Below are 17,376 nucleotides of genomic sequence, written 5' to 3' on the forward strand. Positions count from 1 at the left end.
TGGGATGGTTTATTCTTAAAGGGTATTTTAGGAAAGGGGTTGGTGCTAATGGTTTTCTTCTGTTTTAAATAGGAGTCCAATGTGTCTGCCTTGGTTGTGTAGTGAGTTGCCAATTTGTTTGTGAAATCTTGAGTGGTGGGATGACTTCCTTCCATGCATGTAGGTTTTCGAAATTCATTGAGAATTTTATAAAATTCCTTGGTTGTAAATTGAGCATTTTGAATTCTGTCTGAGTAGTATCTTTTTTTAGCTTTTTTGATTGATGATTTGTATATCCTGTTAAGTTTGTGTAGCTGCAGTTTGTCTTGACTGTTGTTTGTTTTGAGCGAGGTCCGCTGCAACTTTCTGATTTGTTGCTTTATCTTTTTAAGTTCTGTGTTTCTCCAAGGTGTTGGTTTTCTTTTGTTGTGTTTAGTTTTTCTGAGTGGTATTAGGACATCAAAAGCTTCCTGTAGCCACTCAAAGTTTTGGTACGGAATTAATTGTATCTAGATCTGTGTTTGCTGTTAGTTGTGTTTCTAAGTGATCCAAATTGAGTTTGCTCCATGGTCGATAGGTGTATGTATGTAAGTAGTTGTGGGTTGTATTGATTTCTGGAGTTGTATGTCGGAAAGTTATCATATGGTGGCCTGACCAGGTGGTTGGTGTGATGCTATGAATAGTAACGAGTTCAGGCTTAGCAAAAATGACATCTAGGATGTGACCAGCGATGTGTGTGGGATTGTGTACAATCTGATGTAGGTTCAATGCGAGTAGGCCAGTGGTGATAGCTTTTGGATGGGGCATATTGGGTTTGTCAAACCAAATGTTTAGATCCCCAAGAATGCATAGATTGGAGTATAGTGTAATAAGGCTTGAGACTGTGTCAAGAAAAGCATCTGGGAAAGTGGAGTTGTTAGGTGGAGGTCTGTAAAGGAGGAGAAAGTTGCAGGAGGAAGTTGGAGTAGGGTGGCATCTGGTAAGGAGGGCTTCTCAACCTTGTATGGAGATGTTGTCTGGTTTACTGAGGATCATTGCCTGTTTGAATATAATAGCTAGTCCACCTCCTCTCTTGCCTATACGGTTTTGTGTGATGGTTTGATATAGCCTGGAGGAACGGCTTTGTGCAACACTGGTGCCATGTCATCTCCCAACCAGGATTCAGTAATGAATAGTTAGTCAGGTTGTGTGTCTGTGAGCAGGTCGTAGATGTGGTGCTTGTTTTTTGAGAGTGATCGAGCATTTATGAGCTGCCAGTTTAGAAAAGGTGTGTTAGTGGTAGTGTTGTTTTGTTTAGTAGAAGGGTAAGTAGTGTAATGTGAGCTTGAAGCAGGAGTGTTGCTAGTTGTGATAACTGTTTGAGGCTCACAATAGTCTTGCTTTTCAATATAGTGTTCCTCGTCCAGCAGGTTAAGGAGGCATTTTGTTGGGTCTGTGTGTGTGGGTGGGTGGTGGACTTGGTGGCTGAGAAAGCCATGAGGAGTGTAGTGTTTTTTGTAGGGTAGTTTTATTATGTAACAGACAAGGGGATGCGAGGCTGCTATGAGTGGCATGTTTATTATTTTGTTTGCGTTTGTTTAGTGTGGATGGAGTATGGGTTAGGGGTGGTGGAGGAGCATGTGGATCATGATGTAAGGCTCTAAATTGTGCAATGAAGGAGAGGCGAGTGAATGAAAGTTGCTGGGTTGGGGTGTTTGTGGTAGGTGTTTGTGAAGAGTGGGGGGTAGGGGTGGAGATAGGATGGAATTTGTATTCTTTGTGTAGTCCTGGGGGTGGGAGTGGGTATGATGATGAGTGTAATGTAAGTTTGTATTGATTTGATGTGCTGATATTTGTGGTCGGTATTGTTTTTGTGGAATAATGAGAGGGGATATTGGTGTAGTTGTTTTTGGTGAGGGATTTGTATGTGAGTTAGTGCTGCTAAGTGGAATTTGAGTGTTAGATGGGGTTTTGGAGATGAATGTATGAGGTGTGTAAGAGGTGATGGGTGTGTGTCAGGGAAGTAAGTATTAGTTGTGATGACCGGAAGAGGTAATATGTGTGGTGGAGTGAAATGTGGGGATTGTATGGTTGTGTGTAATTGGTGAAGAGAGGGGAAGAGTGTTTGTAGATGATGTGTTTGAAGGCAGGGTTTGGGCATTGTTATGATGACAGGTGGTCTGTGTGGAGCGAACAGTGGATAGTGTTGTTGGTTAGTATCAGCAGAGAGTGTGTATTTGGGAAACTGAAACTGAGAGAAATGTATGTTGTAGTTTTGTATTGTGTGGGTGGTGGCAGGTTGTGTTAGTGGGAGTGGACAGAGTAGTGTTTGCTGTGAGAATGAAGGTGTTTGACTGTAGTAGTTGTGGGGTATGTGTATATGTGTTGTATGTAGGGTATTGTGTTGGGTGATGGGGCAATGCAATCTGTCTGTGGTCAGTTTGTGATGCATGGTTTGGATGCCTTTGTAGAATATGTGGTTGCATGTTGAGGGATGTGTAGGGGCTGACACCATTCATGGTCATATGTGAATTGGGCAGCATTTCTGGCCCTAGTCCCTACCTATCCCGAACAGGCCCAAACAGGCAACCGCCCTTGTCCTCTCTGCCCTTTGCCTCAACGCCCAGGCTGAGACACCCTGAATCCTAGCCTTTTATAGCCCTACTGGCCAATAAGAAGCTGGTCCTAACCCTAGCCAATCCAATTTCAAACTCTGATTTAGCCAACTAATGGGAGACTCAGCCCTAATCACCAGTCATAGCCCTATTCCTGACCACCAATCACAGCCCCAGCCCTAAAACCAGCAACCAATCAGAATCCCAGCCCTATCCACCAATCACAGCCCTAGAACCAACAGCCAATCAGAATCTCAGCCCTATCCACCAATCACAGCCCTAGAACCAACAGCCAATCAGATTCTCAGCCCTATCCACCAATCACAGCCCTAGAACCAACAGCCAATCAGATTTTCAGCCCTATCCACCAATCACAGCCCTAGAACCAACAGCCAATCAGAATCTCAGCCGTATCCACCAATCACAGCCCTAGAACCAAAAGCCAATCAGAATCTCAGCCCTATCCACCAATCATAACTGCATCCCTGGAGCTAGCAACCAATGAAACACCATCTCCCAACAACCTATCACAACAGCATATGCAACAACCAAAAGGAACTTATATAAGGAGCAAGTTAACTAAACTCCAGTCCCTGTGGGCAGGGGGAAAGGCAACTGCTGCTCTATTCAGAATCTCCTTGGATACAGACAGGCTGAATCCACACTTCCAAGCTAGCAGAGTCTACTTTCCAGGTAAGGGGGAGATTGTTTAAGAGACAAACACTGCAATAGTGCTGGGCGCACACTCTAAAATTGGGCTTTTTTTAAAGGCAAAAATACAGGGGGGCAGACAGTTTTTAAGCACAATTTAAATCACACAAACAGATTAAAACAGTCTCCTAAAACCACACTGTGCAAGATGTATGTAGCCTTTTTACTTAGAAGAGGGGGAAAAAAAGTGGGGTGGAGGGGGGGAGTGGCACAAACTAGCAAGGGAATTCACACAGTCACGGCAAAAACGATTTAAAAAAAAAACACCACTTTAAAAGAGGCCAGGCTGCCTGAAACACAGAGAGTCCACAGTAAAACAAACACTTTTGAACAAATAATACTATTTACCCAGAAAAATCTTTGGGCTCCTTACCTAGGTCTTTTTGCAATCCTTGAACACTGGCCTGTATCAGGACACAGGGGAGATGCACAGAGGAACACAAAATGGAGGTGCCTGTCTTGGCCTTCCCTCCACAAACTTAGGGAGCCAGAGCAGGTGGGGGGTGGACGGGGGGTGCAGCAGAGACTCAGGGAGCCAATCAGCTAAGTCCAGTCCCTGTGGGCAGGGGAAAAGGCAACTGCTGCTCTATTCAGAATCTCCTTGGATACAGACAGGCTGAATCCACACTTGTAGAGAACCATTACCTTATGTTTATTGTTTGTGTAGTAGATACGTTTATCATCATGATGGCTGCGATCTAGAAAATAACAGAGCCAGTTTTTTGAAGAAGCTATATGCTCAGAATAGCTATTACATCCGGAGGTAAATCTAATGAAATGGGGAACTAGATGCCTAGAGAGTACTTTACTTCTTCCCCCTGCTTGTAGTCATCTCACAGTTTTGCTTTATAGATAATTGGGCATTTCAATTTGTGGCGTTCCCTATGCAATCTGTGGAATCTGGATATATCGCTTTTGAGAATCGTTTCTCTCCCCTTGAGAAGCCTGTCTGTATGTGTTTGGAAGGTAAAGGTATTATAGTGATGAAATAATGGGATAAGAAGGGGATAGGCACCATACTCTCACCCTATGTGGAAAGTTATTCTGTAATTTCTTCAGATGTTGCATATTCTTGGCATGTGTTTCACTACCACTCACTGCCAGGGCAGACTCGACCGCCGGGCCGAGGTTTGGCACATTCGACCTGGCGGTGGAGGCCGGACGGGTGGTGGGATTAAGATCCTATTTCCACCAGGGATTTCCTGGCGTGATACTCAGCCAGGTAATCCCTGGAGGAAAGCATACTGGTGACAGGAATACTCATTCCTGTCACCCCTATGTGACACGCCAGCCCCCCTTGCCACCACCTCCACCCACCCCCGAAAGTCCCTAGAACCGCTCCCACCTCCCACCCTCGAACCCTGAAAACCGACCCCCTAACCCTCCTTCCCCCAAATATCCGTGTAGGCCTCCCAGCTCCCCCTCACCACCCCCTCCCCACCCCCCCTTCACATACAGGTCCTCCCAAACCCCCACATCCCCATGCACCCATACACCTACATGCACACACGCATTCATACACTTGGACACACATCCCCCTAGTCACAAACACTCACGCACACCCCATGCACTCACACACACCCTCTCAGTCCCCCTTCCCTCTCAGGCAGCACTTACCTGTTTCCCGGCGTTGCTCCGGGAGGGAACGGACTCCATGGATGCTGCTCCGCTGGCATCGCCGAGTCTCCATACACTGCCACGCCTATAACTGCATCATTATAGATGTGGCGGGGTATGGACTGATGTGGCGGTGAGGGCGGAGCAGCATCCACCCCTGCCACCCACTGCCAGCATGGCGGGCCTCACCGGCATCAATGGTGGTGAAGCTCCATGCATCGGAATATGGCAGGATGCCTGCCACTGCCGGACTTCTGTCGATCATCAGCATGGTCGGCGGCGGGCAATCCCGCCATGTTCAAAATGGCCACCTAAGTGTCTATGTGACGGACATTAGCATGGTCTTGTGAATTTGAAACTATTACTTATGAACAAGTATTGAGGGACCAAATAAAGATGAAGACAAAGAGTAAGAAAATTCCAGAAGAGACTACGAGAAGGAACAGAATCCTCATTCAGTGCAGTTATAAATATTGCCAAGGGCATTGAACAATATGAGAAGTTTGTAATAAATTAGGAGCCAGAACATTAAGTCGCAGGATACTAGTTCTGAAGTCAGTGTGGTGAAAAATGCTATCTATTCTAGGAACAAGAAAGACTCTGAAAATGGAAACAATGAGAAGAAAAACGAAGTTAGTTGTTTTAAGTTGTGGTAGTCCATACCATGTGGGAAATGTAAAGGGGTGTCTGGCATGGGATAAAGTATGTGTCAAATGTAAGAAAAAGGGCATTATGGCAAGGTGTATAGAGCTGTGTCATCTCAAAAGGTTTAATTGTGTTACATGTGATGATAAAAGAGGATGGTGTAGAATTAAATTCCATTCTTTGTGTGACTGACACTAAATGTAAAGGTTTTCCCAAATGCATGTTGCTTATTGATGGTAATCCAGTAACTAGGATGGTAGACTTGTGTGCCTGGTACAGTATCTTTGGAAAAATATTATTCACCAACACTTGGGATGATAAAAAATAGTTTCCTCCCGATATACAACCAGGGAGATGTTCTGCCACCGGTGAGGCACAAAGTAAGGAATGATTCCTTAGCTTACTGTGACAAGCTGACAGAGGTGTTGAATGATTTATGTGAGAAGAAAATCATTGAATCCATAGAGTCTTCTCCTAGGGTGCCTCCTGTGGTTTTGTCTCTAAAAGGGTCTGTTGAACTTCATTTATGTGTGCACCTGCCCAGTCTCAATAGGGAAATCCGGGTGGATAAAAACCCTCTTCCTAATATCCATTAATTAATTTCAGCGCTGGTTGGTGCAACTGTTTTTTACACTGTGGATTTAGCAAATGCATACCACCAGGTGGAATTACATGCAGAACCATTTAGCGACGTTTGAGAGGTGACAAGATTGTTACTTCACAAAGCTTGAGCAAAACAATTTTCATGTTAGCACATGCAGGTCACATAGGGATGTCTACTCCTAAAAGGAGAATCTGTGAATTTTATTGGAGGCCTGGAATTGATGGCATGGTTGATAACTGGGTGAGAGGATGCAAGCTGCATGAGTAGTGATAAGTTGCAATAAAGAGTGTGTGGTGGATGTGAGTCTTACTGACAATGCCAAAGGACCTTGGTGGAAGCTAGGAGTTGATACAATTGGTGACATTTGGAATGTTATCTAGTAGGGAAGCATATGCAATTGCAGTAATTACTATTTTACTAAATGGCCGGAATTGAATTACAAATGGTGGAGAAGGTTACTGCCAATCATGTTGTAGAGTTTTTGAATTATGTTTTTTGTTGAGAATGGATAGAGGAGTTCGTGTCAGACAACGGGCCTCAATTTGTGAACAAAGAATTGGATAGTTTCCTGACAAGGTGGGGTGTTTCACATAATAGAGTTAGTTTCCTTTAGTAAATAGTCAAGTGGAACGATTCAATAGGGCTATTAAGGAATCTCTTCACTTGATCTTGAAAAGTGGATTGCCTTGGAGGAAAGCTTTACAGACTACTAAATTGACGTTTAGAGTGGTGCTTAATTTGGTTACTGTTTTATCTCCATTTGAAATGTTACAGGGAAGTAGACCTGGTTGAAGTTGATGCCTTGGTGGTTAAGAGGCAAGAGTGTTGCTGAGATTCCAAGATCAGGAAGCGAGTGGAGACTTATCAGAAGAAAACAAAAGCTGGAAGTTCTAAGTCAACATTGTCAGATTCCACATTAAAGCTTGCTGATCTTGTGAGGGTGAAAATGGGTAGAGTGCCTAATAAGAGGTTTGCTAAGTGGTTGGATCCTGTACGAGAAGTGGAAGTGTTCAGTAAGGCTGTGAGAGAGAAATATTTTGTTTAGAGGTGAATCAGTGACTAAGCATAAGTCGATGGACGGAAGTGTAGAAGGTTCATATTTTGATGTAAGTGGAGGAAATTAAGAAAAACTGATGGTGAGTCTGGGGAATTTGGATGGATCTCAAGTGTCTAATGATGACGCTAATGGGTCAGAAATAGCATTCAGAGGGTCTAGCGGTGATGATAATGAGTCATGTATAGCATGCGAAGGAAGTGGTACTCTTCGCCCAAGTGGTGTGTTGGTAGACAAGGAAAGTATCAATGATGAGTGTGACAGCAAAGAAAGTTCCTGTGAAACTGACAGATTTTGTGCGGTATTAATTGCATTTATTTTATCCTCGCCTTCATTTTGGGGGGCATGTACATAATGTTTTGTTCTTGAAATGTATGTAAATGTTAGGTCTTTCTAATTATTGTTGTTGGTTTGTATACCAGTTTTTCATGCAGTATGTTATGTATAGATATATTTTTGTTGTTAATTTTTTTTCGAAGGGAGAGGTGTGTAGTACCTGCGTGAAGGATTTTGTTGTTTAGCATTATGTAGAATGTTGGTGTGGAATGTAGAGGGTAGAACAGGGGACCGTGGGGTTGGTGGAGCGGAGAGTCAGCCGGGTCGATATTAAGCTGCTCTTCTGAAGTTAGAAATTAACCTACCCACATACTCTATATACTGGTATATTCTTTACCACAAGTTCCTCATTACAATGTTACAAACAACAGACAAATAAAGTTGGTGGTTACAGACTAAATCAGAATTGGTGCTGTGCCTACAAAAACCTCAAGGAGGTCCTATCGATTCTACTGCAAAGCAATACCAGGAAGCCTCGGTCTGTGTGTATTGGTGGGAGAGCAAAGAATATATATAAGAAACTTACCAGTATCAGAGGGTTCGCTCCTTTCCGAATATCCACGCCAGCCTCTGCATTAGAGTGAATAATGTTGTCTGCAATCAGGCCCCCTGCGGCCAAGCGCATAAATATTCCTGATGTTTTACAGTGGAAGATTTCATTCTTTAGCATAATAATCTGTGGAGGAAGGAGAAAACATTAGTTACCACAAATTTTCCTTTATGTATAATTCAAGCTTGTTTATTCTAACCTTGCAGCCTTTACAGGAAGGGAATACACATGCACTCCTAAATAATTTCTGTTTAGCTACTAAGGAGCCTGAGTCACTCTCTACAGGGCCAACAAGCACCAACCATACTGAACAAGTGCTTTATAGTAAAAAAGAGCGAGCTCTGATCCTGATGTACAGGAGGTGGCAGTGCTTAGTTTGGGCATGTATTTGCAGAAGGTGGTCATATACTCATTTTTAGGGAACAGATTTATTTGTCATCAAGAAAATTTGACCCAGAGCAAGACAGGCAAAGGCAGGCACATTATTAAAGGAGGAAGAAGAAAATGTAAGTAAACTGAGACAAAGGGAGAAAGCATGGATGTATATATGCGTTATTTGTTTAGTGCAAATATAACCAAAAGGCAACTGAGCACTCTACAGGATCAAAGACAAGGGTAGAGTCAACAGGGATAAAAAAAGTACCTTGAAGGGTGAGAGAAACAAACCGTAAGCAAAGTGTGGTGGCCAAAAGGCATGATGCAGAATCAAGACTATGAGGCCTTGGTATTCAGCAACCCTGGCATTTAGTGGCACACAACAGGCCTTTATAAAAACACAATGGGCTCATTGACTTACTTTTAGGTTAAAAAGATGCACTGGGAGGTGGTAGGTGCTTCTCTGCATTTTAAGAAAGCACTGCAAGCTCCAGGTGACAATATACCCCCTTTCCCGCCAATAACAGAACTTTGGAAAAAGGATTAAGACTGTTTCAGTCCATCACTAGGACCAATGAACCAAAGAATGTCTAGCCCCATACACATTCAAGCTATGTTGCTGCTACCATTCTCTCCCCTGCCTGTGTTTTTTGAAGAAGGGTGTAGAAAATGCACTTCAAAATGGATGGATGGCCTGAACTGAAAACATGATGGCCCACGCATCTCTCGAGCTATTGTTGGTGCTTCTCCCGTCTCCACTGAAACCGCTGACTGCCTAGGGGAGTGGCAGCCTGGCTCCACCGCTCATATGGTACCCTATGTAATGGGCAGGGACCTCGGGTTAATTGGGCCGGAGACCAGCGAATACAAACTCACATTAGACACTCACAATCACTGTCCTGCCATCAACGGTCCACTGCCCGTTTATTTACCCATTTCGAAAGCACCAGTCCCCTGGGGTTGTGCTCAACTCTTTTGGTGGTAGAGGTCGGGTGGCACTCCACAGCCTTCACCATGTTAGTTCTTAGCTATGTCTCTGTCATCCAGCAGTTCTCAACTTAGCTCTTGATTGCACCACACAGTCTTTGAGGACTCGGTTCAGGGCTTGGCCTTACGCGATACAGTGGTGTGGACCTTCTCTGGGAACTCTTGGTGCGCTCCAAAATCTCTGCCCTCCATTAGGAATGTCTACCCTGACAGAGCAAAGGGAAGCATCCTGAGATTTTCTTGTCTGAACTTTCCGTGTTTGGGGTTGGGGTCCTTGGACCAGGCAGTTCACCTCCTTGCAGACCCCAGTACCCCTTTGATGGAGGCCGATGAGTGTCCGTCAGGCCTAGCTGTGCTGCTCTGTGGGCCTTTTTGAACCAAGAAATGTTCCAGGGCCACGGAATCCCCTTGACGCAACTCTGTGAACATAGCCCCCTGTATCTGGGTGATTTGCCATGAAGTTCTTTTGAAAGGTACTCGGAACATTTACCCACGGTGTCAGTCATGTCCCCTAACCCGAGGGTGGGCCTGCAGGCCTCTTAATCTTGGCTGGCTTTCACGTTGGTCCTGCAGCACTTCTCCTGTATGGTCTTCTCAACTAAAATGGCCAGCTGCCAGCAATTGCTAGTACAGATGGTGTCCCTGGCGAGTCACTTCAACAGGAGAGCCACAGGTGCACATTCATTGTGTTTTAGGAGACTCCCGTTTTGGAGGCCCTATTCCAGGTTCTCTCCTTGATCTACTTCTATCCTTAGAGTCTTGTTAAAGGTTCTCATGAAGTGTTCCACTTCTCCATTGGCTTGGGGCCACTCTGTGGTGAACTTTCAGTGGCACAACCAAGGTTGTGGAGCTAGTTCGCGAAGTCCAGGCCATAGAATGGAGGTCCTCTATCTGTTCTGATTACACAAGGAAGTACAAACATCTTTTTGAGCACCAGCAGCACTGCCTTGAATGCTGCAGATTGAGTTACCTCCACCACCATGTATTTTGAATGATCGTCCATGACGTCTATAGTGAATCTCTCATCAGAGAAGCTCCCAAAGTCTATGCTGGGGTGGGTCCACGGACTCTGAAGATTGTCCTTTGTGACCACCAGGGCATCTGCTGGTATGACTACAGTGATCTGGTGTGGGACACACTTGCTGACTAACTCATTCACCAGCTCGTCCATCTCTGGGAACTAAACGTTTATCCTTAGCCTGGCCTTGGTCTTGGCCTTGCCCTGGTGCCCATGGTGTATCAAGTCACCACCGGGGACAACAATGTCCTTGGAATTACAATGCAGGATCCTCTCAGCAAGAGTGCATCCATGATGTAGCTGAGCTCGTGGCGGATGTGCCATAGTTGAGTGAGGACATCTTTGTCTTATGTTTTCCACCCTTTTATTCCATCCAGAAAGTGGTTCCACTTCCAGTCCAAAGGGTGTCTTCCGCCCTTTTGAGACAGAAGTCCATGCTGGCTGGATGTCCTCAAATGTCATCAGGCCAGGCAGGACACTTGTACTACCATGTTAACAAAGTTTCCTGCCCATTCATCCATTCATCCTCATCCTTCTCATTCTTTTCCCTCAGCTGATGGTGCCCTGGCAGGAAGTCTGCAGGGTTGTGCGCTTCAGGCCTGTGTGCTACTGTGAAGTTGCACAACTGGAGCTGGACTGCCCATCGCTCAACCCTGGGAGGCAGGTTGCATGACAAACTGGCAAAGAGGGGGACCAGTGGCTTGTGGTCTATGACAACCCAGAAGCGACAACCGCATAGGTACAGATGAAAAAGGCGGCAAACCTACCGGATGGCCAGGACCTTCCTTTCCATCTGCATGTATCTAGACTCTGTCCCTGTGAGTGCCCTGCTGGCATATGAAAGCAGGTCCCAAATCTTGTAGCTTGACTATTGCGTTAGGACGACCCCCAGCCCAACCGGGCTGGCATCGACAACTATTTCCAAGTCAGAAGGCCTCCCCTGCCCGTGCAGTCCATTCCTATTTGACATGTGTCTTCCTGAGGGCCCTTAGGTGTTCCAACAAGGTTGCCAAGTTTGGGATGAATCGACCACAATATGTGGCTAGACCCAAAAAACTCCATACTTCTCCTGCAGTTCTGGAGAAGATGTATCAAAGAATTTGACTGATTGCTCAAAGAAGGATCATTTCTCCTTGGGTAGAGACAGACTGTGGTCTGCAAAGTGGGCTAGGGTGGTGCTTGTGATTATCCTCTCCTGTGCTAGAATACATGAGGATGCCATCGCTTATGTTTAGTACAGCCGCGAGGCAGGGCAGCACCTCCCTAATGGTGGGCTGGAACACTTCCTCTGCAGACAAGATGCTGAAACTGAGGTGTTCATACATTCTGAGGCCAAGGTGGTGGGAGAAGGGGGTGATGTACAGACACGTGGGGTCTAGTTCAAAGTAGTGGTATAGAGAATGGAGGTCTAGCTTGGAGAACCATTGTGCTCTATCGAGATCTGTGATGCTGTAGTCTGTTGGTTTCTAAATGTCTTTCATGGCACAGTGCCGCATTCAAGACATTCATGCCAACACAGAAGTGCAATGTCCCCAGTTGTCTCAGCTTGGGAATGACAACATGTGGGGACACCCGGGTTGTGGGGCCCGTCATTTTTTCTATGACATCCAGCTGCTCCAGCTTCTTCAGCTCTGCTTCCACCTGAGGTCTAAGGTGGAAGGGGACACGTTGGTGGCACAACGCCACAGGCTGGACGGTGTGGTCTATGTTGAGCTTCGCTTGTGTGTTTCATTGGTGGCCAAGGCCTCAGAAGAGGCTGGAGAATTTCTTCATCACCATGCTTGCTTGGTCAGTGAGTATATGCCAAGCGAAGACAAGTCTAAGGTCTTCCACAGTGCGGCATCCCAGGAGGGATCTCCCTTCCTTGGTGATGTGGAAGCGGGTCTGCAGTTTTTGGTTGCCCCCACTAGCTGCAAGTGGCATGTGCTTCTGTACACAAAGATCTTTGTTTTGGAGTCTCTCAATTCAGAGTGTGGTTGAAGCTTCTTGTACTGTCAACCCTAAGATCCAGAACTGTAACTGGGGTAAACGTTTGATTTATTCTGCATTCTGTCCATCATTTGTGTTTGTTTGCTTTTGTCACCCTAAGTGCGCTGGGTATGCCCAGGCGTGGGTCCCAGGCTCACTATGCCACTGGATTCAAGCTAGCCTGGCTGATGAAGGTTGATACCTTGACACCGGTCGCAAGATGCTTGTTTTTGGTCCAGGGAGGACCTAGCCTGGCCTGGTAGTTTGGGTCAGACTGTTCCCATGGGGAACAGGATCAAGACTGATTAGCATATGGTTGGGTCCAAACAGGGGTGGCGTGGTGAGCAAAAGAATTAATGAATTAAACCCAGATCTGTGACTGGGGGTGAATGTTAGATTGGTTCCGCATTCCATCCATCACTTGTGTTTGTATGCATCTCTTAATTTCACCCACAAATTTCAGCTGCAAAAAACAGCCACAACTGGGGATGAAAAGTCAAGCCTAAAATGAGGAAATACAGGAGAATCAGACCCAGAATTAACTATTTTCCTGGTAATTCTGGGATCCTCAGAATCTAACTCGTACTGTGCTGGATTTTCCCCACCCACTGAGTTATTGGTATTCACGGTATCAATAACTCCAGGGATGGGGCAAATCAAACTCGTTTACTGAGCCACTTATAATAAGGGCTTATTAGGCCAAAAAATAACTGATTATTGTGGATACTTTTAACTATGGGGAGATTCTCAACCCACCTCATGCCCGATCCCACCTTTGTCTGAATCACACCCTCACCTTACACTTTGTGCTCTCAATGTGTTGCCATGCACCTCTGTTCTGCTGATGGTGGCCACTGTTTGGGCTTCCTATTCCTCTCCTGGCTACCAGTTTGGTCTTGGAGAAAAGGTGCTCATTCTATTTCTATACTAAGGAGAAAGAAGGGAGGTGGGAATTATCTCTTTAGTTGAAGAGGAATTCCCTCCTCCATCACTGACTATCAGATACAGCAATGATATTGCTAAAGTACACTGGGTAAATTCATTACTCCGAGTCCATAATTCCTTGTTCCAGTCATTACACTGTGGAAAGTGAGTCTGACTTCACAGACAGGAAATCCCATGTCAAAAACAAAATTGATGCCACCCTGGGAAGTACATCCAGATACAGGGTAGACCAATGAGAACAGCCTGGTCGACTGTGTATCGTGGGACTTGACTAAACTGGAGGATAAGACCTAACTGGGAGGGGGTGATGGAGGGACGTATGAATGGAATGAGGAATATGTAGCCAATGAAAATGTAGCTATTCTCTCATCACCCCATTCCTTGCGAAGCACTATTGTTCCAGTCATCACACTGTGGAAAATATCTAAGCAAAATACCCTTGAAATGCTCCTTCTTTGAGCAGCCCAGCCAAACCTAATATTCACATCATCAAAAACAGGCCTCAGACCATAAGTTGCAGCAATAACAAGAAAACATCTATTTGGGAAACTTCATTCATATTACACAATAGCAGGGAGAACAGTAGATCCAAATTAAGCATTGTCACAGTCCCATCAACTTGTACTACATAATAATTTATGAAAGTAGAGGGTGATTCCCATGTAGCCGCTTTACAAATCTTTAAAGACAGTCCCTGAATCTATGCCCAATAGACTCAGGTTCAATGGGTAGATCATCCTTATATGCCAACTGGACAGGGATTATTTTGGAATTTATATGCTCAAGAAGAAAATGATGGTAGAATCACTAGTACCATGTCTCTCTCTCTCCTGATCAATAATAATAGCTTTGAGATCAGAGAGACTGGGAAAAGCATACAGCGCACTATGTGGCCAGGGCAGGAAAGAACACCAACCCCTCAAGAACCCATCGCTTTGAATCTTGAACAAAAAATTAGGTGTTAAATCATTCTCTACATGGGAAAAGAGATCCATCAGTGTTACCCTCATTTACTGCATGGAAAAGTAAACAGGGGAAGATCCAAACAATATTTATGGGAAAAATGCCAGCTTAATCTGTCCACTTCCAAGTTGCTTATTCCCCGGATATGAAAGGCATACAGAGATAACTGGTTTCTCTGTCGATAGTAAAATCAAGCATATTATGTTTGTCAATATTTAAAACAAGTTCAACCCTGCCCGTTGATATAACATTGTGCTTTCACATTGATTCTTCTATTCAACACAGCGTTGCCCACCAGGCTGGATTAGAAACCCAGAAGGCTAGGTGAATAGCTTGCACTTCCTTCCAGTTCAAGGGTTTCTCAGACCTTGCTTTCACAATAGACCCTGCAAATTCTTGTCCCCCAGAATGGCTCATTAGCCTAATCCACTCTGCTGGTACTATCAACTGAGGAACAATAAAAAGGAAACCTCCTCTATGAAGGAGTCAGCTCTTTAAGCACTATGTCAGCTCATGCCTATACTCCTGAGACAAAGTAATTGTCCTCTCAAAATCCTGGGATTCCAGACTCCAGGCCTTCAAAACAAACTTCACAGCTCCCCCTAAATGGAACCTGGACAAAGAAACAATTGTCAGTACCACTACCATGTCCCTCAGCAATGGAAACCAAGTTCTTACAATTGGCTTCCTTTATCTGTTTAAGCTTAGTAGATGTTAGATCTTCTATAGTCGGCGATGAAGGTGTATCTTTACCCAAATTAATTGAAAAATATTGTCCCAATGAACTGTAAGCCTTCCACTTTGTCCAACTGTGACTTTTTTCATTTGGCCAGGAACCAAGTTACAGAAGGATTGATAGAACTACCCTTGCGTACTTTATCATCAGGTTTTTTGATGCCGTCAAATTATGGATGGGATAGTATGCCCTTCTTTTGCAACTGCCCTACAGATGGTGCTAGCACGTTTGCGAACACACTGGGAGCTAAGTTCAGTCCAAACTGGATTTACAGGATGCCGATCTTCACCTGAGGTATCACAAGTATCTGAGATTTGTGATACAAGATCTTCATTTCAAATTCTATGTACTTCCAAATGACCAAAAACTGCCCAAGCTGGGCCAAAGTATTGTCTCTTAAAGACAGTCCATCATGAAGTGCATTGTTCTTACTCATATATCGACATTCTTTACATTCAAAATAGGGCAAACAATCCTGTTACTTTCTCTACCAGAAGTAGAATGGGATATATACCTTTCCCCTTTTTGAGAACCTGAATTATCACTCTTTCTTTCAATAATGCTGATGTACCTACTTTAGTTCTTGAGCCCTGGAATTTGTTCAAAACAAGCATATTAAGGACTAAGGGCCAGATGTAGGTAGAAGCCAAATTGCAACCCGCAATTTGGAATGCAGAAAGGTGTCTCAGACACCTTCTGCAACTCGCAATGGGGTCGCAAAGACCCACCTCATTAATATTAATGAGGTGGGTCGCAGTTTGCGACCCCATTGGGAGTATGGGCACTCACGGGGATGGTGGCCTGCTGGAGTCAGCAGACCACCATGTCCGTGACTGCTTTCAAATAAAGCAGTTTTTTTTTTCCATCTGCAGCCCGTTTTCCTTAAAGGAAAACGAGCTGCACTTGGAAAAAAAAAAACGAAACCTTTAGTTTCGTTTTTTTTCAGGGCAGGTAGTGGTCCATTGGACCACTGCCTGCCCTGAAAAAGTATTTTTTTTTCCAGTCACAAAGGGGAAGGGGTCCCATAGGGACCCCTTCCCGTTTGCGACTGGGTTACCATCCACTTGAAGTGGATGGTAACTGCGATTCCATTTGCGACCGCGAAATGGAATTGAATTGCATTGCGAGTCGCAAATAGGAAGGGGACACCCCTTCCTATTTGCGAGTCGGAAATGCATTTTGCGAGTCGGATCCGACTCGCAAAATGCATTTCTGCATAGCAAAGAGGCTTTTGAGCCTCGCAAACGGCGTTTTTCGCTGTTTGCGAGGCGCAAACCCTTTGCTACATCTGGCCCTTAGTCCCCACAACTCCAGAATCTGGATATATACTTGTGCCTATTACCAGAAACAATGCCAAGAGCTCGTTGTTCTGATCCCTACCTCCTTAATATGAAGATAAGGAATATTTCCCCTTACAGGGCAGAAAATGCTTCCTATCTTTGAAATCTTTAGTGACCATCTGTTCCAATTGGTTGGCAAAAAAACTTACCTCCAGCAAACTGACTTATCTAAAACTGTTCTTCAGCAGTTTATCCTTTCCATTTCTGCATCCACTTCTGCCTTGACAGTAATGCTTGAAGTAACTGCATAAGCGCTGATTCAATCAGAGAGAAACACGTTTGTTATTCCATTTGTACTAGCAGAGTAGAGCAAAATCCCCCTTCCTACACTGCTCCAGATATAAATTCAAAATCTTTAATCAAAAACTGTACTCTGTAAGCTGCATTAATTCCAGCTCCTACACCTACATTTTTCCACAAGTACGCCTTTTTTTTTTTTTTAAGTACTTTGTATCAACCTGATCAACTGGAGTACACTTTCTGGATTCGCTGAAGTGTGCCAGTAACGATGACAAGCATGGAGTCTATTTTGAGAGTATGCAGCACAACCTTCTCAGCCTCTCCAAAAGAATACTGATTTTACTTGAAGAATATAACAATCATGACAATCAAAATCACGCCATTCATACGGGAGGAGTGATCTCAGGAAGTGAAAACACAGGACCTGACGGTCTACCACACTAAGAAAACAGCAAGTCACTAGCCTCATTCCTACGCTTGTCTCTGGAAAACCCAGATTCTTTCTTAAATGTTGCAAAGTGGTATCCTCAATCTGAATGATTCTGCCATGACAGAGAAGGCTAGTTTCATGTTTGCAGAAGATGCAGAATTTTGGGGTGGGTGGATGGGTGGCCAGCAGCCGAAGATGGTGGTTGCTTGCGACTGAGCTCTGTGCTCTGGCCCTGCAACTTCCAGTGCAATCTGAAGCACTGGCCACTAATGTAACCACCCCCA

General features: G+C 44.7%; 1 protein-coding gene across 1 annotated transcript in view; it reads right to left on the minus strand.

Annotated features, from left to right (window-relative positions):
- Positions 1-17,376, minus strand: part of FBXO10 (F-box protein 10) — a 554,003-nt gene that overhangs the window by 290,536 nt on the left and 246,091 nt on the right. The window contains exon 4 of the mRNA XM_069235699.1: positions 8,067-8,216. Coding sequence (XP_069091800.1) covers positions 8,067-8,216 — 150 coding nt within the window. The remainder of the gene's footprint in view (positions 1-8,066; positions 8,217-17,376) is intronic.

This window comes from Pleurodeles waltl, chromosome 1_2, assembly GCF_031143425.1.
Source record: "Pleurodeles waltl isolate 20211129_DDA chromosome 1_2, aPleWal1.hap1.20221129, whole genome shotgun sequence".
In the NCBI taxonomy this organism is placed as follows: Eukaryota; Metazoa; Chordata; class Amphibia; order Caudata; family Salamandridae; genus Pleurodeles; species Pleurodeles waltl.